This window comes from Lissotriton vulgaris, chromosome 1_1 (assembly GCF_964263255.1).
Source record: "Lissotriton vulgaris chromosome 1_1, aLisVul1.2, whole genome shotgun sequence".
NCBI classification, from domain to species: Eukaryota; Metazoa; Chordata; class Amphibia; order Caudata; family Salamandridae; genus Lissotriton; species Lissotriton vulgaris.
Genome location: NC_141685.1, coordinates 1033081472 through 1033106541, shown reverse-complemented (window position 1 = coordinate 1033106541; position 25070 = coordinate 1033081472). Strand labels below are relative to the sequence as shown.

At 42.7% G+C, this 25070-nt stretch overlaps 1 protein-coding gene across 1 annotated transcript in view; it reads left to right on the top strand.

Annotated features, from left to right (window-relative positions):
- The window catches only part of LOC147748466 (A.superbus venom factor 1-like), a 276161-nt gene that overhangs the window by 184428 nt on the left and 66663 nt on the right, over positions 1-25070 (top strand). Inside the window, exons 26-30 of the mRNA XM_086962077.1 lie at positions 2601-2760; positions 3271-3366; positions 8232-8382; positions 8999-9162; positions 11748-11906. Of these exons, the coding sequence (XP_086818203.1) occupies positions 2601-2760; positions 3271-3366; positions 8232-8382; positions 8999-9162; positions 11748-11906 (730 nt within the window). The remainder of the gene's footprint in view (positions 1-2600; positions 2761-3270; positions 3367-8231; positions 8383-8998; positions 9163-11747; positions 11907-25070) is intronic.

Below are 25070 nucleotides of genomic sequence, written 5' to 3'. Positions count from 1 at the left end.
TCGAATTAATTATTTCAGGTCGCCATCTGTATTGGTGCACTAGGTGTAATCTTGTATTTCCGGTTCTGTAAAATATTGGTAGGGACCATCCGATTTCTTTATTCTTTATTTCTCTAGTTCGATATGGTCCCGCTTAACGACGATACTCCTTTCTGCACCTAGATGAAAAAAATTATTTTTATACAACAATGAATATACATAATAAACTAAAATAAAAAATAAAAAATATGTTGGTCTGTTCACTAATAAACAAATGTCGCATGCTAAATCATAAATATTGATTCAATAAAAGGGCAGTTTTGTAATAATTATTTGCTATTGAGAGTGTTGCACTCCTTTCCTTCGAGCCAGGAAGGAGGAATATAAAAGGCTAAACAGAGGTTTAAGATCTTGCATGACTTTCCCATATTTACTTCAAGTTACTCTTCCAGACACCAGCAATGGTTCCACAGGTCCCTGGTGGTCTAGTGGTTAGGATTCGGCACTCTAACGCATATAATCAAGAATGGGAAGGCAGAGTGGTCGGATCTTCGGGTGGTGCATTCTGGAGTTTATTTGGGGATAAAGATCTGCGCAAATTTGGATAGTCTGGTGGAGACAAATATAGAGCCAATAATTAATAAAACTAAGAAGGATGGATTTGGATAGGCTACATAACCTTCATTTGTCTATAGTAGGGTGTACTAATATTGTCAAAATGATTCTTCTGCCAAAGTTTCACTATCTTTTCTGGGCAATCCTGCTTATGTTCTAGGCAAAGTGGTTCGCTATATTAGAACAGTTGATAAATAGATTCATTTGGGTGCACAGCAAGACCAGAAGGGCTCTGCGGTATATGTCGCTCCCTAGAGAAAGAGGAGGGTGGGCCCTACCTTACTTAAAATTGTGCTACTGGGCAGCAGCCCTACAGTACATGACTGGGTTATTAGGGGGAGGAGAGACTGAAACAGAGGATGCTCTAGGATCTATAGCTATATATGCGTTAGTGCTTGGTGGGGAGGCAGAGAATGCCTTTTTGCAATATACAGACCCCAGCTACTTTAAAAGAACGAAGTTTAAAACGGTGATTGCAGCAAACAACATTTGGACAGCATTTAGGAAAAAAAATGGTTTGGGGAGGTTTAATGCATATACCAGGTTGTTTGAGAATCACACCCTCCTGAGGGAAATATTTGCAGATTCTGTTTTTTCAGAGTGGGGACGGCGGGGGTAATGAAGGTAGGGGATTTGATGGCGGTGGATGGAATGTGCCAATTTCCTGATATTCGGTCAACATATGGAGTTGATTCAAGTAATTTCTTTAAGTATTTACAGGTTAGGAGATTTTTAGTAACTAAAAAAGGAGGACAGGCTGGGTTCGGGAAGAATGCAATTATGGAAGTGATTCAAAGTGTAGTCAGGTGCACGATTAAAAGATTTTATGCTGAGTTGATTGTGAGTAAAGAAGATGATCTGGAGAAATATGAAACCAAATGGACACATGAGCTAGGGATAGAGCATGAGTGTTTCCGCCTGTCATTAGAGTTAGGTCAAAAAACTCTCTGCTCAGCGGCCCTTCGGTCTCAGCACTATAAAACAATGTATTATATTATGTGCCTGGTAGGATTGTGCAATGGGGAGGAACAGCCGGAATCAACTGCCCTCACTGTGACAGCTTAGACGCTGATATAGTACATATCTTTGCCATGTGCCCACACTTGCAACCACTTCACAGAGCCATAGAATTATTCTTAAAGAGATCATTGGGAGTAGAGACGACTTTAAAGCTATCAAAAATTTTGCTTGGGTAAACGCTGATGGCACACAGGCTCAATCCAGCCACTTTATATTCTTGGCTATGGCAGTATTACGACTCTGTATAGCCTCGCATGGCTTGATCGAATGCCACCTACCTTCCACCAATGGTTGGCCAGACTGCTTTCTGTTTATAACCTCAAGAAGGGGCTATATGCAAGAAGGGCAAAAAAGGAAGAAGATTAGGGCTACAAATATGGGAGCCTATAAATAACTGGAAGGAAAGGCAAGCCTCGACTGTTTATTTACTACTCTCTTGCCCTCCTTGATTGATTTTTCTTTATTTTACTTATACTGTAACAGTTGCTTGTTGATTTGTTAGATTTTCTGTTTTGTGTTCTTTTTGTGCGCATATATATGCAGTTAAGATTCTTATCATAACATGTGCTTCAGTTTATATGTTTGTTTCTATACATATTGATCTTGTTTTTCATGACTAATGTGCCCTGTAAAAAAGGGGGGAAAATACTCTAATAAAGATAATTTTTTTTGACCACATGGCTGCTAGGCGTTCTACCCCCCCCCCCCCCCCCTGTGCTGGAAAATGCCATTTTAGTGGCACCATGACGAGCTCAGCTCGTCATCAGCACACGACACACGTGGGTGATGACGAGCTGAGCTCGTCATCAGCATCGAAAGGGTTAAAGCAATGGTTCCACAGTTTATCTCGTGTTTTCGTAATGAGAGGAACACTTTAGATTCGCTTCCAGACATCAGTCAACCTGCCCTCTCATCTTGAATACCCTCAACTCTCAGGTCACCTGCCGCCAAGTTTTTGTCTCTTATCTTTTTATCCACATTTGTAGGCTGACTGCCTATGTGGTCAAGATTTTCGCCATGGCCGACAAACTCATCAGCATTCAGAAGGATGTGATCTGCGGATCGGTGAAGTGGCTCGTCTTGAACAAGCAGAAGCCAGATGGTGTTTTCAAGGAGGACCAGGCTGTGATTCACGGAGAGATGGTGGTATGTGCTAATTTAACCTTCTCATGAAGGATTACTCGTTACGTATTTTTAGGTTTAATTCTTATACTACCCACACTACTCTGAGTTTAATTGAGAGTGTTAGAGGATTACAGAACCGGCAGAAAATACACGCAGTCTCAGTGACATGAGTGAGAATTGTTCCTCAAAGACGAAAGCAGACGTTGAACACATTATGCTGACACACAGCCTACATTTACATTGCGTCATACAAACACCACAATGGCCAACTAGCCTGCAATTTCCAAATTTGTTCTGAGTTTAAAGAGGCATACATACATTTAGCCACAAATCACATTTCTGCAACGTTAATGTGGACTTCTTTGTTCCAACTTTGCTGTTTGAATTAAAAATAGATGATATTTGGGTGCAAAATGTTTGTGCACTTTTTGGCACCGTTTTAGAATGCTTAGCAGTTATAGCAATATCTTTTATCTCTGACTTTTAATAAGAATAAGAACTACTTATGGTGTCCTTCCTTTTCACACACAGGGTGGTACCAGTGGAAATGAACCGGAAGCATCTCTCACTGCCTTTGTACTCATTGCCCTTGCAGAAAGCAGAGAAATCTGTGGGGCTCAAGTGAATGTAAGCATTTTCCTTTACCTTCATCAATGTCAAATTGCTTCTTTGGCTAGTTCATCTAAGAGGGACCATTAAAGGGCTGCTAGGTCCTCCTCTGGGTATTATTATGCTGAACCAGAATAGGTCGACAGTTATTTTTGTCTGTCCACCGAAACGTTTTAGCAGCCTTTCCCCTGACATAAAAAAGTAATTACCAACCTGTTACACTTTTACAAAAAATAAAACTGTTACTGTTGTTAATCCAATCTGCTAATAAATACCTAATGACGGAAGCAAACTTTATAAAATCCAAAACATTAATGGACTTAAGCAGAGGATGTACTATTGAATTACACTCAGCAGATCATGTGGAACTGACAAGTAATGCTGATGCCACAGCAGCATTGTCTTATTGTACAGCCACGGCCACAAACAGCATTTATTAAAGCATTCCCATAGCTGGTGTGCATCACATCCGAATTGGGATGGCCCATAGTTAGAACCTATATTAAAATCTGAATTATTCTGACACCATGCACTTTCAGCTTGATCTGATATGCATTCTTTATTGATATAGATAATGATAATCATATTTGTGTCTCAACATTATGCAAAACACTAAACTGTAGAGCATCCAAGCCTAGGTTTTGAAATCAATGCCGGCTACAGCTGTCTTACTGATGTCACCACAATGGCTGGAGTGTGGGTGTATTATTTTTCCCACAAGAACAACTCCTCGCGCTAGCTCCACGAAATTGAAATAGCCTATGTGTTGCGCTTACTTGACTGTTCTCCCCGGTCCACCGCAGCAATCTCGTGCTGATTGTGTGGAGGGAGGCACTCACTTCCTGGTTTAGCTTCGCAGAGTGGCCATTGTGGCAGGGTGGCGCTCTAGTGGTTGACCAGCCACAGGCTACTTAAATTTCAGTCGGGGCCGACGCGCTCGAGGACCACAAGCAAAACTCCTCGCGCTAGCTCCACGAAATTGAATTTGCCTATGTGTTATTTTTTTAAAACTGTTAAATGTTTGATTTGTAATCCTTTTGTGATGTTCGGGCTTGCACTTACTTGACTGTTCTCCCCGGTCCACTGCAGCAATATCGTGCTGATTGTGTGGAGGGAGGCACTCACTTCCTGGTTTAGCCTCGCAGAGCGGCCATTGTGGCAGGGTGGCGCTCTAGTCGTTGACCAGCCATATACCTACAAGGACACTATGACACCAACGTGCAGCGGACGGGCGCAGCGGGCGCGCCAAAGGCAAGCCCGTCTGCGCCCGTCCGCGCCCGACCAGGACCAGGGGCCACTGACTATGGCCAAAAAAGGATATATTCGACTAGCAAACTACTCTCTCTAAGACCCCCCACCCACCTCTGCCCTCCACTGGCCCCCCACATACTGAGACGTGCCTCAACTTATGGTATCTCTCAGGCTACACTACCTCACTCAACCACTGAACATAGTAATATTCCATCCACTATTACTTACCCCCTATCAACTCCCCATCAAAATTCCGCTGTATATACCTCAACACTCGCTCCATGGTTAAGCACCAAATCGACATATTTCTACTGCTTGTTACCGAAAAACCTGATATCCTCTTAGTCACGGAAACTTGGCTTACCCAAGACTCACTTCCGGATATTCTAGCAGCACTTCCATCTGAGTACTACATCATAGCAGCGAACCGTCCTACTCGTAAAATGGGCGGGGGGGGTAGCAGCGATCATCCATAAAGATCTTACGTTTATGACGCTTCCCTAATTGGTCCTAACTGATATTGAGTACTTAGTCATCAAAACCGACACGGACAGCGGCGCTCTAGTACTTGTCCTGCTCTATCGCCCCCTTAAACTATGACTACATTCCCGATATCCCTGGGAGAACAGATAGCCTCTCTTGTGACGAACTTTCCGAAAACACTCCTGGTTGGTGATCTAAACTACTGGTTTGGTAACACAGTGGCGACGCCCAGGCAACGGAACTCCAAGAACTGCTCTTAAACATCAATCTGACCCAGCACATACACTCCCCCACTCATGAAAAAGGTCATAGCTTGGACCAAATATTGTCCCACAACCTCCCACTCTCACCTCCCTCCATTACGCCCTGCATTTGGTCTGACCATTTTTTAATACAGTTTACAATTACCATTAGTGGGCACATCAAGCCACCACCCCAGGCGGGTGGAGAAACTAAAAAATGGAAAGCTATTAACACACCGGCCTTCCTAGACGCATTGACATCTACGCTACCTACAATCTGCAAGGATGTAGATCTCAAGGAGGAGAGGATCTCACACTGGCTTTCAAAGGCCGCTGATATCCACGTGCCCCCAGTGAAATTCTCTCGCACACGTAGTATGGACGCCCATAAATGGTTCACCTCAGATCTAAAGAACCTAAAACTTGAGGTGCGCCAGAAAGAAAGAAAGTGGAGAGCAAAATATAAGCTGCAAGACAAGGAGGAATTTATTTCTGCCCGCAGAAACTATCAAAAGATTATTTTAAAAAGCAAAACAGATTATTTTTCAGCAAAAATTCTAAACTCCCAGAACAAATCCAAGCATATTTTTAATATAGTAAACGATCTATGTAATAGTGAAAGAACAGTCCTACTCTTGGCCCCCACTCAGGAGCTGTGTAACTCATTAAATGACTTTTTCATAGACAAAATTGTTACAATAAAGAAGAGTATCCAAAACCCGCTCTGTCTGGATCCCATAGATGATATCTATCATAACTCACTCACACTAGACGCTCTTCCTCCTATTGATGTTACAACATTTGCAGAGGTTTGCTCAGCTTTCCCACTAAGCATCCTTCCATTTTTAAATGAATCACTCTCACAAGGCAAGGTTCCCGACAACTTTAAGAATGCCACGGTGATCCCACTAGTGAAAAAACCCGGAGCAGACCCCTTGGACCCGACCAATTATAGGCCCATCTCCCTCCTCCCCTTCCTGTCCAAACTACTCGAGGCTCACAGGTCTAGATGTCTATCTAACTTCATTGACAATTCTGAGTGCCTAGAGCCGAAACAAGCAGGTTTTCGGCCATCTCACTCAACAGAAACTGTGATTCTGGCAGTTCAGGATACTTTAAGATCTAACGCGAACAAGGGCATCCACCAGGCCCTGGTGCTTCTTGATTTGTCGGCCGCGTTCGACACGGTTGATTATAACATACTGATGAACCGTGTCGAGCAGGCCGGCCTCAGGGGTCCCGCCCCGAATTGGATAGCTTCCTTTATTACGAACCGTACACAGTCAGTGAGATTAGGGACATTTACAGCCCCCAGGACCCCATCTACCTGTGGGGTGCCTCAAGGTTCGTCACTCTCACCTTTACTATTTAATCTATACCTCCGCCCGCTGTTACACTCCTTAAAAAACTATAAAATCACAATTTTTAACTATGCTGACGACCTCCAGCTAATCATTCCCCTAAACGTTACGGACTCAGTTGCCGAATTTCAGGCAACCATGTCACATATACAGAGATGGATGAACTTTAACCATCTCAAACTCAACCCGGGCAAGACAGAACTTGTCTTGCCCGGGAAAAGTGAACTGAGCTGGGGTCGACACTTCTGGTCACTCAACATGGGATCTCCTCCCACTAAGACCCACTCGGTCAAAAGCCTAGGGGTCCCTATCAGCACAGACCCATCACTTAAAGGACAAGTAGGAGCTGTTGTGTCTTCCAGCTTCTTCCAACTCAGAAAAATCTGAAAAATACCTCACCTATTAACACACTCAGCACTCATCCAAGTAGTTATAGCCCTTATACTTTCCCGTCTGGACTTCTCGAACGCCTCTATCTGGGCCTCCCAGCAGGTCTGCTAAAACATCTCCAGATGGTCCAGAACCAGGCGGCCAGACTTATCTGGAAACAATCCAAGTGGCAATCAGTTAGAGCTGGGTTGGAAAAACTCCACTGGTTGCCAGTGGCCCAAAGGATCGCCTTTAAAGCGGGATGTACCACTTTTAAGGCATTGCATGGCAATGGCCCCAAATTCATCAGAAACCTGATCACCAACTATAATTCACCGCGCAACCTACGCTCCGCTCACCTTGGCCTAGCAACTGTTCCCCCATTTAGAAAGAAACGTCAAGGAGGTAGTTGCTTTTACTATCTGGCGGCCACCTTCTGGAACTCCCTTCCGCCACCCATTAGGCACTGCAATGATCTTCTGGCGTTTAGGAAGTCCTTAACAACGTGGCTATTCAAGCAGGCCTACGCTTAGAGTTCGTGCTTCGTTTTCCTTACAAATAACACCATGAAACCTACTGGTGTACGTGCGCTCTAGAAATAGTTATTATCATAACATAACATAACATAACATCCCTGGACATGACATGTTGCTTCTTATTCAATTTAACATCCAGGTGTGCCTGTAGTTCTTGTACCCACTGTCAGTGGTCCATTGGTGGCGTTGTGATGATTTTCGTGTTTGGAATGTGTCTAATTTTAATAAATGTAATGATGTTCGGTCCAAATACATTGACGGAGGCACGAGCATGACCTGACCTTTTAAACATAAGATTCTTCATGAACTTTTCCAGTTGTAACAGGAAACATTGTGTGTTTTTTCTTTTATGTTCAATCTTGTACTTAATAAATGTATCTTGCTTCAAATTAAACACTTCCAATTGTTGAATGTTGCGTTATTGAAATCCAATATGCACTCAAATGAAAACATCAAGGGAAACGAAGGCTGGCAAATGAAGGTGGTTAAGGTAAAAAGTAACAAAGCTAGTGGGCTCCAGCTATTTCATTTGCTATTCCTGTATTTATGTGATAACATTGGTGCTGTTCTGTTGGGAGAAAGCTTTCAATACTGATTGTATTTAACTTTCTGTTTCATCTCTTCCTCTGCTCACAACTTAGAGTTTGGAAGGAAGTATTCAGAAAGCTTCTGATTACTTGTTGAAGAAGTACCCAACCCTTACCACACCCTATGCAGTAACTATAACCGCTTATGCGTTGGCGATGGTCAACAAACTTCCTGATGACAGTAAGCTCATGGAAATGTCAACAGGTGAGTAACCGCAGCCTGCTTTTTACTTAATGGGATTGGAAATGAGAGAAGAAAATAGTGAAGAGCAAGAGAGTGGGGGTGATGCAAAGCTGGCAAAAGAAAGAGCTGGGAAACAAGGGATATCAGCAAAATTGATGGTGAGAAACAGAAACAAAATAGAAGCAAACAGCATTTGTATGAGCAGCACTAGAGGGAATGTCCTAAGGAGAAGGGGAATAAGCAGCCATGGAAGCGAAGATAACAATGTGATTGGGAATGTGCAGAAGTAATAAAGACTTCAAAGGTGAAGGTCTCAACATGTCAGGGCCACATTTTCTCTAGTAAGAGGATAGCTGAAGCACTTTACTGTGTAAACAACTAGGGCTGAGCTACCTAACCCAATCCTTAAAAATGTGTAGGCTTCACATGAAAGTCTTCTGACAGGCTGCAGCCTACGGAGCTTCTGAAAACTGTTATATAGAATGGTGATGTCCACGTTTCGAAATAATACTTGTACTCTGGGTCCAACAAAATTTCATGACTGAGGGACTGGGATGAGAGCAGAACACGTATCCAAAAAGGATAGCTCTGAGCCATATGCAGTCATTCCTTCTGACCTTGTCCTGGTTGTCTGCAGGAGGAACCTATTGGAATGTTCCTAAAGATAAGCAGTTCGCCATTGAAGCCACCTCGTATGCTCTGCTCGCCCTTGTACGTATGAAGAAGTTTGAAAAGACCAGCGGGATCATGCAGTGGCTGAATGAGCAAAGGTTCTACGGTGCAGCGTGGGGATCTACCCAGGTGAGGCACAGACCTTGAGATGCTGTTGTATAACAGCCAGGGTTTATCAGGCAGAAATATAAACTAAGCACAAATGTTCTGCCACCTCTTGCAAATTGTGATAATCGAATAACTCCTATAGTCAAAACGTCATAGCTGCACCCGCAGTTTTGATGAAAGGTTGTTAAAATAAATGTTTTGATAATGGAATATAGGTCATATGCCTGTGGTAAAACATAACATATGGGGCTAGGGTAGTGCCTTGTAATAGTCTTGTGTATGGTGTTTGTCTTAAGTGAAGCGAGTTGATAACCTAAGTAGTGTAATAAAGTATTGTGTTTTCAGGCTTTCTAGTCTTTGAAGGTTCACTTTCTATGTGTATGCAAAACACTTTAATAACATTTTTGCAGTGCAAAACTCACTTGTGAAAGTTTGGTAGTGCTGGGTATAATTCAGAAATCTATTCATTGCAGAAATACCAGCAGAACTGGTACAACGTCAGACTAATGTAGCACTCATCTCTAAAGGCCAGATAGCTGGAACAGACTCAGCCACATTTCAGAGAAAGCAACATTCGAAGCCCTCCAGCCCCGTGGCACTAATAATCATGTGTCAAGCCAGAATCTGAGTAAAGTTGAGTCTTCCTCAACCCGCTGAAAAGTTGCTATGTTTGCGGAAGAATCAGCTACATGCCAGGCATTTGAAAAATGGAGAATGGCAGACCAAACTATTAAAGTCTCTCCACCTCTAAAACATAGGAGAGTGTAAGAGTACAGTCAGCAGAGATAGTGATTTGTGAATTTTTATGAATGTAATTTCCATTTCCTTCTGGAAACTTCTGCTCACAGATGTAGAACCAGTTGGCCTGATCACAAGAGAGATAAGCACAATTTATATAGATTGTAGTTACCATAGAAGCAGATATGCTGATAGAGCTTCAGTCTGGCCTAGAGGACAATCAAGCAGTGCCCCGTGTGCTAGTCTGACAGGTCAGTGGGTGGAATGGTTTTCCGGCTGTTTGTGAATCTGTTTTATGGTTTTACTGTTGATTGCCCTGATATTAAAACAAACATTGCCTGCATCAAGCATAAATATATGCATTTTTCCACACCTTGCGAAACACTTATGCAGATGACTTTACAAGTTAAAAACTGGCATGATTTACAGTAGTGGGTTGCATTTTTCGCTGTCTGATTCACTAATCGAGGCACTTTTAATTTGGTGCTTAGGCCTATTTTATGTCCCAGTCCGGCCCCATACTAATAGCCATCTCAGAGACCAAGGTTACAGTGACAGAAAGAGAGGTGTCTGTCAGTAACCACAGAAACACATACATAGATAGCTTTAAGGAGCACCACAACGACCACAGAAAGAAATTGAGCCAACAAGAGAGGTGCCTCTCTGTGATCATAGAACCGATACATTGGTAGCAAGAGAGGGACGTTACAATGATGGCTGACAAATAGTGACATCAAGAGAGGTGTCCCTCCCTGACCTTAGAAACGTTTGCTGATAGTAACGTAGATGTGTCTCAATAACCTCAGAGACACACAGTGACAACCAGAGAAGGAGCATTCAGTGAAATAGAAGCAGATACATGGTAAAAGAAGCAATTTAATCTCCAGACAAACAGCAAAAAAGGTGGTTCACATTAACCATAGCAATCAATCCATACCTTGTCAGATAGAGGTATCTCAAGGAGCATAGAAACATACAGTGACCACTAGAAAGGACCATCTCATTGACCAAAGAAACACACAGCGTCAACTAGAAAGAAGCATCTCATTGACCATAGAAACACACAGTGACAGCTAGAAAGGACCATCTCATTGACCAAAGAAATATACAGCGTCAACTAGAAAGAAGCATCTCATTGACCATAGAAACACACAGTGACAGCTAGAAAGGACCATCTCATTGACTATAGAAACACACAGTGACAGCTGGAAAGGAGCATCTCATTGACACACAGTGACAGATGGAAAGGAGCATCACAGTGACAGATGGAAAGGAGCATCTCATTGACACACAGTGACAGCTGGAAAGGAGCATCTCATTGACACACAGTGACAGATGGAAAGGAGCATCACAGTGACAGATGGAAAGGAGCATCTCATTGACACACAGTGACAGCTGGAAAGGAGCATCTCATTGACAGACAGTGACAGTTGGAAAGGAGCATCTTATTGACCAAAGAAACATACATTCATAATAAGGGAGATGCATGCCAACCCTCGCAGAGATAGAAACGTGACATCAAAAAAGGTGGCTTTCTATGACATAAAAAATGGGTTAATTGATGGAGGCTTCTCACTGAACATAGAGGCAAACAGCGACAGTAAGATAGACAGTGAATATGTCATGACAGTGTATACATCTGCGCAACTACAGTGACAAATAGATTGGTGCCTTTCACTGGCCTGAGAAACCTGCACTGATCTGAGGTGGGATATCTCAACTGCCAAGAAATGTGTCTATGATGGACATAGAAATGTATACTGAGAGCAGGTCAGATTCTGATTAAATACCAAAGACACACAAATTACATAAAAAATAAAACTGCAATTAATTATGTGACTGCATTTTAATCTTTCATTTATATCCAGGCAACAGTCATGGTGTTTCAGGCTATGGCGCAGTACGTGATGGAAGCCCCAGGCCAGCAAGAGTTAGATTTGGAAGTTTCCATAAAGTTGCCTGGGCGATCAAAACCTATAAGTTACAAGATCAACCGTGATAATGCCATGGTGTCAAGAAGCGAACAGGTACTTTTCTAAAGAAATGTGAGATCCATTAAGAGGAGCTTTATGGGAGAAGTTCCTGATTTTCATACTTGCTGTTTTTCTTCAATGTGATCAAATATTGTTTGTTGCAGGTAACTTTTTTTACCCCAACAATAAATGTCCATCTTTAGCACTTGAAGGCAAAACCCATGCGTTCCACACCCCATTTTCCTACATATGCATCATAGTACGCTTTCGATAGGCCTTATGGCGTTGAATATTTTTGCTCCCACTTTACTCCAGGGTAAAGTTGGCCAGTGCAAAAACTACCACCACACTTGGCACTTTTTTCTTGCAGTGATGTTACCTTTGCCTTCAAAGTTCCACAGGTGGGAATCAGGGCTCACATGAAGGTTGAGTTTTTTCGCAAGATAAAACAGTTTGGATCATCCTATCTGACCTGCAAAACCTAAGTCACCGAAGTCATTTGCGGCGTCCCTCAGGGCTCCTCGCTCAGCCCAACCCTCTTCAACATCTACATGAGCCCACTCGCAGACATCGCACGCCAGCACAACCTCAACATCATCTCCTACGCCGACGACACCCAGCTGATCCTCTCCCTTACCAACGACCCCGCCACCGCCAGAGCCAACCTTCACGAAGGGATGAAAGAGGTAGCCGAATGGATGAAGAACAGCCGCCTGAAACTGAACTCGGACAAGACGGAAGTCCTCATCCTGGGATCCTCACCCTCCGCCTGGGACGACTCCTGGTGGCCCCCGCCTTAGGCAGCGCACCCAAACCAACAGACCACGCACGAAACCTGGGCTTCATCCGGGACTCCTCCCTCTCCATGACCAGACAAGTCAACGCCGTCTCCTCGTCGTGCTTCAACATCCTGCGCATGCTACGCAAGATCTTCCGGTGGATCCCCACCGAGACCAGGAAGACGGTCACCCAGGCCCTTGTCACCAGCCGTCTGGACTACGGCAACACCCTCTATGCCGGAACCACCGCCAAACTCCAGAAGAGACTCCAGCGGATCCAGAACGCCTCAGCACGACTCATCCTGGACATCCCCCGTCGCAGCCACATCTCCGGACACCTGAGAGATCTGCACTGGCTCCCGGTCAACAAAAGAATCACCTTCCGTCTCCTCACCCACGCACACAAAGCACTACACAGCCAAGGCCCAGGATACCTCAACAGCCGCCTCAACTTCTACGCTCCCAAGCGCCAGCTTCGCTCGACCAGCCACGCCCTCGCCGCCGTCCCCCACATCCGCAGAACCACCACAGGGGGACGGTCCTTCTCCTACCTCGCCGCCAAGACTTGGAACTCCCTCCCCACCCACCTTCGCCTGACCCAGGACCACCTCGCCTTCAGGAAGCAACTCAAGACCTGGCTGTTCGAGCAGTAACAGCCCCCCCCCCCCCCCAGCACCTTGAGACCCTCTGGGTAAGTAGTGCGCTATATAAATTCGATGATTGATTGATTGATTGATTGAACCTGGGACCTTCTCTCTCTGTCAATTTCTCCGGGTACAAACTTGGATCAGTCTGTGAAGGGAAACCGCACAGGTGAAAAAAGTCCACCCAACTAATGATGCCAAATTAGGTGCAAATATTGCTTGTGTCCAATGTGCCATACTCATAATGAGGCTATTGGACAAGAGATTCAAATTTGCCTGGGTCCTGTTATGAAGGAAGAATTGATGGTGCTTCCCGATGGCATTGTTGGGTATAAAATCCAACAATGATGACTTTACGGGTAAACCTTGAAAATGTGCGATTATAGGGAGTTTTCTCACGGTTGGTGATTTGTAATGGGGGAGGATTCATCAGTCAGTACGACTTCAAGTGGTTCAGCTTCAACAAGAAGATACAGATATTCTTCCACAGTGGGCAAAATTTGAATTTGTTTCATGAAATTACACTTTGCCAAAAACACATTTTTCCGGAATTTCAAGTAACTTTTTCTGCAAGGGCTAACTCAAACCAAAACCATAAGTCATGCAAGATGCAACAGGAGACAGTTCAAGGCGGAACTGAGACAATTTCTACTCCTACTAGGTTCCAGCAAGCAAAAATCACATCAAATGTCATATAATGCAAAATAGGGGAACTTTTTCAAATTTCTCGCATCACGAAATTCAGGACTTATGCACGATTACATGGGTGTATCAAAAAAATGCACAGATCTTTTACAAACCGCCACAGGTATTGGTTAGGCTACTCATACACCTCCCCTGTTACATCCCCGAATAAGCCCAAGTGTTCCCATCATTGGCCTGCAGTGGTCAGCCAGGCTTTACAGTGTTCTAGTCTCTAATAGGTTTGAGGTTCTGGAACAAGTTTATTGACTTCCCAGAGAGGCTTTCTACTCAGGTCTTAGTAGTAAGAGGACACCCCTGCTCCAGTTATGAAGGGGTCAACCGTTGACCTTAATCTTACCTCAGATTCTTTGCAACCAATGTTTTCTGTTCAGAGGTTCATACAGGTGTCATCAAACTCAGCCTCTGCTCTCCATTTTATCTCCTGGAACATTGCTAGGATCAGGTAAAAAATGGATGACTGGGTCTGGGGATTGTTCATTGATAATTTTGACTTCTGCACCTCCAGGAGACTTGGGCACTCACAAAGATTCATAGGCAGGGTTTCTTAACACTAAGGGGGTCATTATGATTGCGGATTTTCCGCATCCTCTGGGCCGGCGGAAGCCACCGCCGGCCCGGAGGATGCGGAAAATCCACAGCCGACCCACCAAAGACCCACCGCCACATTAGGATGGCTGGTGGGTCCTGGTTTCCGTCCGCAGCTTTTCCTCCGCGGTTGGCTTACAACCACGGAGGAAAAGCACTAATCTGGTGACGGTGTCTCTCAGACACAGTCCGCCAGATTAGGATGTGCCTGCAAACATGCTTTTCCGCAGCGGCTTTTCCGCCGTGGAAAAGCATGTGTACCTTCACTGCGGGGGCCCGTTGCGGGCCCCCTAGGTGAAGGGGGGTGGGGGGTGCACATGGGGGGTACCTATGGTACCCCCCTGCATTTGTATGCGGAAAGCGTCAGGCACTGCGCGGTGCTTGCCTCTTTCTGCATACAAATGCAAAACCTGCATTTTTAACATTGACGCGGGTGCAGCTTGAAGCCGAAGCCGCACCCGCCGCAATGTTAAAAATAGAGGATGTAACCGCCAGGGTGGCGGTCACATCCTAATTGCACAGGAGGGAACTCCGCATGCCATGCGGAGGTTCCCTCCTGCTCTGGGGTCGCGGACGGACGCAAGTCCGTCCGCGATCCTAATGAGGCCCTTAGTATGGAAGCACTGCCATTTGTAGTGGATAGGCCACCTGGGAGGCACTTTAATATGGTCAAAAATGTCAGTTGAGTGTTCAATTAAGAAAATCCTTATAGACTAGTGACCTTTTAGCCTGTAACCAAAGTCTGGCATTCCATATCTGTTGATTAACAAGTACAACGGGTCGACACCTTTTTCCAAACCCTTGAGTTGTCTTAAGACCTTAAACGCATTTCTGGATACCCCTGCCCTTGGTCATAAAGTGATCATAGCAGGAGATTTTAATGCATCCTTTGAACCTTATAACCCATTCTTGGAATTGGTTAAGGACGAGGATGATTCTGGAGTAGTACCCAGACTTTGCGTCCAAAGAGTTCTGCAGTTCTCCTTGTTTGGTGGGAGGCCTTGCAATGGTCACCTTCCATCAGATTTTGATGCAAATTCAACAATCAGGAGGATTGAATATAAGAATCATATAGACTTCATCCTTTTCGAAGTTTAGGTATGACACAAAATAAAAGACATGACTGTACTTGATCGCCCTGATAGAAATCACTTTTCTATTGCATTAGACTGGGATAAGGGAAAGGGAAAGATTAATCCCTCTTGATTCATATAATGCTGTGGTGCTTAGTAACAACAAATGCTAGGTGAAACGGAAGGTTCTTTCAAGAAGGGGTCCATAACCGAAATCTAAAAATTTGTATTAGACGAATTGCAAACTCTTGAGTGCCGTGTTTTAACCCATAATCAGATCATGTTAATGCATGATAATTTATTTCCCAAAATTGGTAACCTATTTGTAAAGGACTGCAAAAGTAGAAAGAGATTCCGGAGACAAAGAGTACATTAGTGATTCAACAAATCATGAAAACTTGCTAAGAAAGCTCTCTTAGATGCCTTAAAGAGTAACCAAAGAGCACTCATTATTGAGTCTAGAAGGTGATATACCAGGGCTATTAAAACCAGTAAAGCCCAGTGGAAGACCAGCATATAGGATGATTTATTAGAGGCGGTATGGCTTAGAGATAACAAGTGCGTTTGGCAGTTAGTTACACATGACAGCCATAGAGACTTATCCCACCCAGACTGCCATACACCCCCAGAAGCTTGGGTAAACCACTTTTGGATACTCTACAAGGAAGTAAGATTAGGGGGAGATAGGATATTAGAGACCTTGCCAGTCCTTCCTATCGATTCTCCTGGAGAGAATGTCAATTTATTCACTCCAAATAAATTTTTAGATGCAATCTAGGCCCAGAAGTCCGGCAAAGTCACTGGTTTGGATAGAGTCCCAGCAGATTTATTCTAGAATGAACCCCAGATCTGGGGATTCTACATAAATTCCTTGTCAAATGCGTTGATGGCTGGAGTAACGATCCCAATGTCCTAGAAAGGAGCAGAAATAATCCCTATTTATAAAAAGGGTGATAAATCTACACTGGGAAATTACAGACCAATAAGTCTGATTGACAATATCCAGAAAGTTTACAACATGCAAATCTTATCTAGGCAATGGGACTGAATTTCCCAAGCCAAAGTGTTATCTAAATTGCAGGTGAGATTTCAATCCAGCATCAGCACCATAGACCAGATTGCCCGATTTTTGTCCATCAAGTGGAAGGTAGACTTCATTGTTAAGTGGTTGCTGTATGTTGCCTTTGTGGTTCTGCAAGCTGCATTCAATCTTGTCACTACAGCAAAACTTTGGGTGGTTCTGCACAAGATCGGGATCCCACGTGTACAACTGCCCCTGACACAGGCATTATACACAGAAAATGTTATGAGGGTTACGGACGGCACTGCAGGGGAATTGATGGAAGACATTACAGTCATGAGATGTGTTTGGCAAAAGTGTATTTTTCCCCCACACTTTGTTCTCTTGTGCATAAGTGGCTGCATCCCCTATCTCTTAAACTGTGAAAATGACTCCACAAAGGTGAAGGATTATGAAATACTATATCTCCTTTTCACAGATGTCACTTTGTACTATCAAAGACTCCTCGTGATCTATCTAGTCTCTTGGAGAAATGTAGCCCTTTTTGTTTAGACCACAGCTTGGAAATTAACAAACACAAAATCAAATACATGGTCTTTGGTAACAGGAGGGAAAAAAACAAGAGTAAGGTATTCTTAGGGGTTAAGACACTTGATAGGGAACATAAATTTGACTATTTGGGTGCAAGACTGGAAGACTCCCATAGATGGGTAGCACATGTACAGAAAAGTGTCATGACTCTAAAGCAAAGTACTCGGTCTATCTTAAGATTTGCCAATAGATCACCCACTTTCGCTATCTCCCCTCCTGTGGAGATATATAATATTTAAATCTGTGGTGGGGCTATGCGTGGACCAGATGTATGGAGACACTGTAATGTTAAAACCCTTGTTAAATACTGAAAATGCCTTTCTTAATACCCTCTTGAGACTCCCCACCAGTGTGTTGACTCTGCCAATTAGATTCAACCTACCCCTAAGATCGATTTCTGATATTGCTATGTTCCATATAAAAAATTGGTTCTTCAAGTTAGGTCTGGAAGCTTTCTGGCTCCAGCTCTTTGCCTTACCCAAAGGTGCTTGGTAGAAGCTAAAGACTTCCTACTGGAAGTATGCATTAGGTGTAAAACTCTCTTCTGTTTCACCTGGTACCCTGGTAGATTCCGTCTTGATGTTCAAATAGGTATTAGCAATACCTGAATATGGTTATCACCCCTGCTGCATGTGCACTCTACATTAAATTGAGATTGGCCATATTGCTACTTTTACCCATTCCTGGATGAAAAAGGGAGACATGTCAATCTGTGTCTGATGAGTTATTAAGTTACAGAGAATATTGAACATAGGCTATTTTTTGTAAGACGTATGCTGAACAACGTACACAGGTTATTCCTCTTTGTAAACTTCTTGGGTTTAGGGACCGCCGTACAGCTCTTAGAATATGCAAAACCAACACCAGAGAGTGTGAGGTGTATTCAGTTGCTAGATACCTGTCAGCAATATGGTACATTAGGTTGAATGCTTTTTAAAATAGAACTTCCATGTATACTTAATGTACTGCTTCAAATATTTTTATGATTGGTTTTATATACTTTTATCTAGGAGTTCACTTGTCCTCTTGGTAAATCATTTTAGCTTTGGGATGTTTTATCTGATTTTCTTTAATTATTTTTTGATTACAATATTATGGATCTTAAGACATTTATGATGAGATTTGTATTGTTAGACTGATATTTCACACACAACATAAGTTTACTTGGAAAAATAGTAATGCACAATGTATTTGCACATCTTATTACATTTTTATTAAATGTTTATACTGTACCTTTTATGGTTTTATTTAACTGGAATAGAGGAAATATAATGATGAGACAATTTATACTCGCACTAGTTTCCAGCAAGCAACAGTCACAAGAAATGTCATATAAAGCAAAATTGGAGGACGTTTTTTAAATTCAGGAATTATGCAAGATTACATATGTGTACCCCAAAGAAAATGGACAGACCTTGTCTCAATATCTAGAAGACTAACATTCAGTCACTGCTGAATGCTTACACATCTTTTCTTACATGAAGTTGCACATTCAGGGCCTCATTTACAAAAATGAAGCAGTGCGGCGCCATAAGCCATATTGCTGTGCCTTGCTTCATCTTTCCAAAAGCACAACGATGCCTCATATTAACAACAATACGATGGATATGTGTACTTTCCCCAGCACAGGCACCCTTTCGTCATGTTCCAAGGGTGTCTGCTTTGCGGGGATGATTGTTTTTGGGCAGGAAGGGACACCTTTCTGCACAAAAACTATAAGTTATGGCATTTGTACTTTTTCTAAACATGCTGCAGAATGAAGCATGCATAGAAAGAAGATAAAACGACGAGAAATGAAAGTATTTCTCCTCGTTGCACCACTCCTACTCTTGCCCTGGGGAGGAGTAGGATATTGCTGCATTCCCAGCTTTACAAAACTTTGCAAATCTGGGTACATGTCAGGTTCCATGGATGTTGCGTGGGAACACCCACAGCCTTCCCATGGAATGCCCCTTTTATGCAGAGTAATGCACGAAAGGGGCCCATATTTACAAGGCCATGAAAAGTGACACAGGGTGACTTTACGTGGCATTGTAAAAATGGGCAGGCACACTGTGCCACCGGTTGCGTCAAAAAAAGTGAGCAATGGCCTTGTAAATGAGGCCCAGAGTTTGGAGAGAATGGTTGCTTCAGTGACTCAAATGGGATGAAGCTTCCCCTGATGATTTTAAAGCTTAGGTGCAGTCTTATAGTGAAAAAACAAGCTATTACGATACTGGTTCTGAGATGACAATCCAAGATCTCAATAGGCTGATGAGTACATTGCCTCAAAAGGACTCAAGGGCACAGAATGAGCTTAAGGTCATGTGATTAGCCTCAGAGAATGCATTGGATTAGGAAATGTTGACATTTTCTTGGAATTTGGAAGGCAGCAATATGCAGTGCTGACTAGTTAGGTGTTCATATGTAAGAAGGTTGATTCACAGTGACTTTTGGAGGTTTTTGAGCATTTGCAACACATTTGTTCTTTGTGCCCTTTTTTGTAACTAGTTAGGGCACAGTAAAAGTAGAAAATTTGCTGTGGCCTTGTTAGACCTCATTAATGCAGTTTATATTTAACTTTGTGTCACAGATGTTCAGGACCTATATCTAGGCATTGCCATCAAACTTGGGGCTTATCACTGTGAAATATAAAAACTGATGGGTCAATGCTGGAATTCATCTTAGCACCTTTCTAGCTGCTCAGTCTACATTCCAGTTCATTATTTATTTGCTCACTGTGCCACTACAGATTTGGCTGACCCATATGTTGATCAGACATTCTCCACTCGGACAGATCAGCAAAAAAGGTCAAGTCATATTCCCTATGAATGGAAACGAAAGCATACTCATGCTGGTTTTGGCTTTGTTGAGCCTCATCATTAAGGCAAAGTTGAATCCCTATTGCACAGTAAGCTCAGGAATCCCATGTGGGCCAACCTTCATCCATGGCTTGTCTCACTGAGAAATCAAAGATGAGATTTTATCCCAACCACTAGTTGTTATTCTCGCCACTCTGCGGTTCATTATATTTTCATTTACTTACTACAGACAGGCACCAATCTTAATGTAAATCAGGCTTGCTGCTTCAGTAAAAATGGTTCAGCTTCGATACAAACAGTTCAGCTCACACTGCACACTGCCATCCACACACCCACAGAACAGAGGCAAAAGTGACCCAGTCTGATTTCTGCTAGGTAGGCCCATATTAGTTATTTGAGTCATGGGGCACAGAGAGCACAGAATTCACACCTGTGTAAACCCATGTTTATGCCATCTGGCAGGTAGTAAGTGCGGCTTCACATTGCCAAGGCTGCTTGCCATTGCCAAGGTGTCAATTGTGCTGATGTGACAGACTTGCTAGGACACAGTGGGTATGAGAAACAATGAGGTGTCTTCACAGGTGGATAGTTGAACAAGAACTTGTTAGGCACATTCACCCATATGCCAACTTTTCAAATTGCATTTTTAAATGGAATTCATTATTCCAAGAGAAAGCTGATATCAAAACCAGCATTCTAATTGAAAGCGTTTCCAGTAAAACCAGTATCTGCCACAAAAATGTTTTGTTAAATCAATATTCCAAATAAAATATTTCACAATGAAACTCATATTAGAAAAAGAGAAATGCAACAATCAATTATTTAAGAAAGAAAACTTTGAACAATGAAACAATGAAACTAGTATATAAAAATATATGCTGGTTTAAAATTAAATTTTCAAGTGAAAGGTTTCCAAAACAAACAAATATTAAAAATGACACTTTTAATGATTAATAGTCACTCTATCCAGAAAGATCACTGATGCAACCAAATTCTATATCTGTGCAGCAAAGATTCCAATTAAAATGATATACAGTGTAGCAAGTATTGCAAAAAGTACGTTTATCCATATAAACATTATTTTGATGGAATCTCGCCATTGTATATTCTACATAATAATAAGATTCAAATTAAAACGTGTTTTAAACAAAAAGTTCACATGAAAGATGGATTTCAAAAATATTATTGTACATTAAGATCAGCACATCAAATGAAAGGTTAAAAACATTCATTCAATAAGAAAAGCTTGGCATTAAACACTTTGTAAAGTCTGGTGGAAGGTTCTTCATAGATGTGTCTGGAGACACCTAGGTAAAAAATGAAATAATCTTTACTTCCGGTTAGCCTAATATGTCTTTAGCGCTCTTCGTGCCTTCGGCCTCCCTTCACCCCATAACTGCCAGGCACAAGCCATCACTCACACCAACATTCTAGCTCATCAACAGCCACTCTCACCATTCCAAACACCATCTCACACATGCGTAGAATGGGGTATATACAATATACTACACAACTCCTTTTCACAGAAAATATTAAAAGACAAATTGTACATGTCTAGGACAATTACACCACCATCATTCAAAACACAACACTCAACCAATGAATCCTTTTAGTTTCCAGAACCCCTATAGATATACAAAGGCAAGAAAGCAGTAACAGAAACTTTGCAAAGATTTTAAGTAACCTTGTAATCCTTCATGACACAAGTCTACCTAAACCTCTAGCCAAATATAAGTCACAGGACAAGATGCATTTTGCAAATCACAAACATGGAGATGGCTCAAAGATCTGTAAGTCGTATGGCTCCCCCTCAGACCTGCTCGCTTATCCTACCTCATATTTTCCATTCACAACATACAAAGACACCCAGGCAAGCAGTCATGCGCTCACCATCAACTGACGGCCAGCATGATCGAGCCTCTAGCCTCCGTTGATAGCAGGGAACCCATTACACTCAAAGTCTTCACATGCGTAGGTCAAATCCATGAGAGAGGGTTTAACCATAGTTCATCTTACAAACTTATAAGACCAGACTCCAACACATAATCTTCAATCCCTACCTCCACACACACTTATTTGATAATTGTTCTAGGCATCCCATAGTTACTCACTCCTTAAAATTCAAAGATAACTAACACTTCTTTCAGTTGCAAGTTAATAAACACAGGACATATTTAAAGACCTGTAAGCAATCTCTTCATATTGATCGCAAATCTCATACTCATATACACTATACATAAATACAGCACATACTGCAACAGAGCCGTATCCTTCGTAGCCTTAACTGCAAACACATTTTTAGCATGCTAGCATCACATTCAAGGTCAAACAGACTAGCATGTTAACATTAATTGCACTAAGATAGGTCTTCTATGCAATCTCCATACATACATCACATCTAAAATTATGTGCATGAATGAAGGTAATTCCGCCTACCCTATAATCCAACCACACTATACCAGATATCATACACAGGCTACATATGTACAAGTACCAAATCACCATTTGAGCTTCACATCGTGCAGGAATTCATTAGCATCAGAATTTTTGTACAATTCCTATTATTGATGCTGCTGCAATAATGACTGTGTATGCATAGCATTGATTCACAAGGAGTGCACTACCCATTGTCATTTTCAACTTCACTGCCCCTCGAGCAATAATTAAATGGTTGTAATCACATACTCTCATGTGGTATAACATATAACAGTCTGTAGAGCAACAATAAATTAAAAAATACACAAATTTCTACAAATCTTAAGGATTTGTTATGTCAATCTATTGTACTTCTCACAGAGAGTCGCAGGAAAACAGTGTTGCACAACCATACAAAGACCATCTGCAAGTAATCAATAACACTAAATGTTAAACAGTTGCACAGTGTCTGTCCCATCTTCTGGCCTCTTAGGTTATCGTGCAGGAAGGATTTTCCTGCAGACAGGCACAACATCTTTAAAGACAGTACTCCAATCAACCAGGAGTAATACAATTTGTTTTAACAAGACACTACAGTCCTATCTCTGATTTTGCAAAATTCAACAGTCATTATGAAGTCATTTTCCTAAGTTTTCAGTTCATATGAGTTTTCTTTCCCATAAAGCATGACACCCCTTATGCTCTGATTGTCAGTGCCAGAAGGTGATTTAGTGACCCCAAATTTGGAGAGCTCCTGTGAATAGCGCCCCCATGATCAAAATCAAGCCTCCACACCTTGTGCTAGGTTGACGGTGGAGTCGACAACAGTAACTCACTTCCCGTCAGACATAATAGTGTTGCGCACATTCCCCACTCTTGCTCCACATTCCCTGATCCAACTGTTGCTTGTAGGCTTGGCATGCCTGTTACAGAATATCGTTTGTCAGTGGAATTAGCGTTTGGACAAAATATAGAAGAACAAATATTGCATGGACAAAATATTGTGTTAAGAATATCGTAACCAAAAATCGAGTTAAGATAAGTTTCTATAGTAAAGCAAAATTGCTCTATACTTAACTCCACTTATACATACTTTGACCATATATATTTTCAAGGTACACAGATGTGGAGTTAAGAATTGTAAATCTATACTTACCTATTTGCACTTACCTTCTCGATAATTTGGTCCTCGATATTTTTGACAAGATATTCTGTTCATCAATATCTTTGACATCAATATTCAATCAGGCATCCGTTCAGTGTGAACTGTTCACTTTCAAGCAGCAGCTATCCAAGGGAGTAATGACAGCCATGGTGAAACAGTGTACATGGCACTTCACACTGTAGAGGCAAAGGTGATTCAAGGGTTTAGCCACAAATAATTGTTTCAGTCTAAAGGCACACATTCTACCAGACCAAACGTAGCTCTTTAACTGAAGTCATGCAGTAGATTTAACAGATGCCTGAGAAACCTATCATAATGCCATTCTCTGCGCTCCACCAGTACAGGAGGCGTCTGTGCTATTCTTTTTGGTATCTTCTGCACATACATCAACTTGATAAATCTCTCAGTTAATGCATGTTTTGCAGGTAATAGAGTTTTGAAACGGAGAGCAGTAATTGCCTCTGTTTCCAAGTTCTACTGTCAGCAAAACATTCATTGCCTCAGAGATTTTTCAAGGAGATGTATGCGCTGAAGATTCTAAACAAGTGCACAGACCCCTTTTGTGCTGGTGCAATGTAGAAAACTGCATCATGATACATTTCCCGGACAACTCTCCCACTTTCATCAGCTTCTGTCTAATGCAGGAAATACAGTAGCTGCTTCTTGTATGCCTCAAATTGAGACTGCATATGCCTCTGCCGGCTAGGCTGCTGATGTCTCCCCATGCTCACCTTCCTTACTGTTGGGCTTCCCATACTCAGTGACACATTCTGATGGGTTTGTCTTGCAGATTTGAGTGTGAGCTGCTCAGAACTCTACTTTCTGCAACTACAGATATCCATTCTCCTCTGATAGAAGGAGCTCCATCAATTTCACCAGTTTCCTGCATCTCCACACAGGCTTTTTAGGTCTTGCCTGGCGAAGCAAGGCGCGAAAGCGCTGTCGCCAGAGCAATCTATTGTCACCGACTTGCCTCGGAAGTGGGACAGTAGATGGCACGTGCAGGGCATTTGGCGATTGGAGTCTGTGGACGCGCCCGTACAGCCACGCGATGCGCACATCTCCTGTCTCCCTTCCGTTGTCGCAAGCCTCCGCAAGGTAACTTTCACTTTTGTTTTTATGAGCACGCACGCTCAGTTTAACCTTCTGGCCCCCAAAAGGTGCGGACACCGCAGTTCACCACAGTTTTCTCCCATGAAGCCTTTGTTTCACACGCACTGACCATTGACACAGACACCAGGGTTGTTGCAGTCATTTGGGCATCTGAGCACACCACAATCCTTACCTCGGAAACCTTCATCGCACACTCACTGGTCATTGCAACATCGGCCACGGTTGTTACAGTCACCAGGGCACATTAAATCGCCACAGTCTTCACCCATGAAGCCTTCGTCACACACGCACTGGCCATTGACCCATCGACTGTGGTTGTTGCAGTC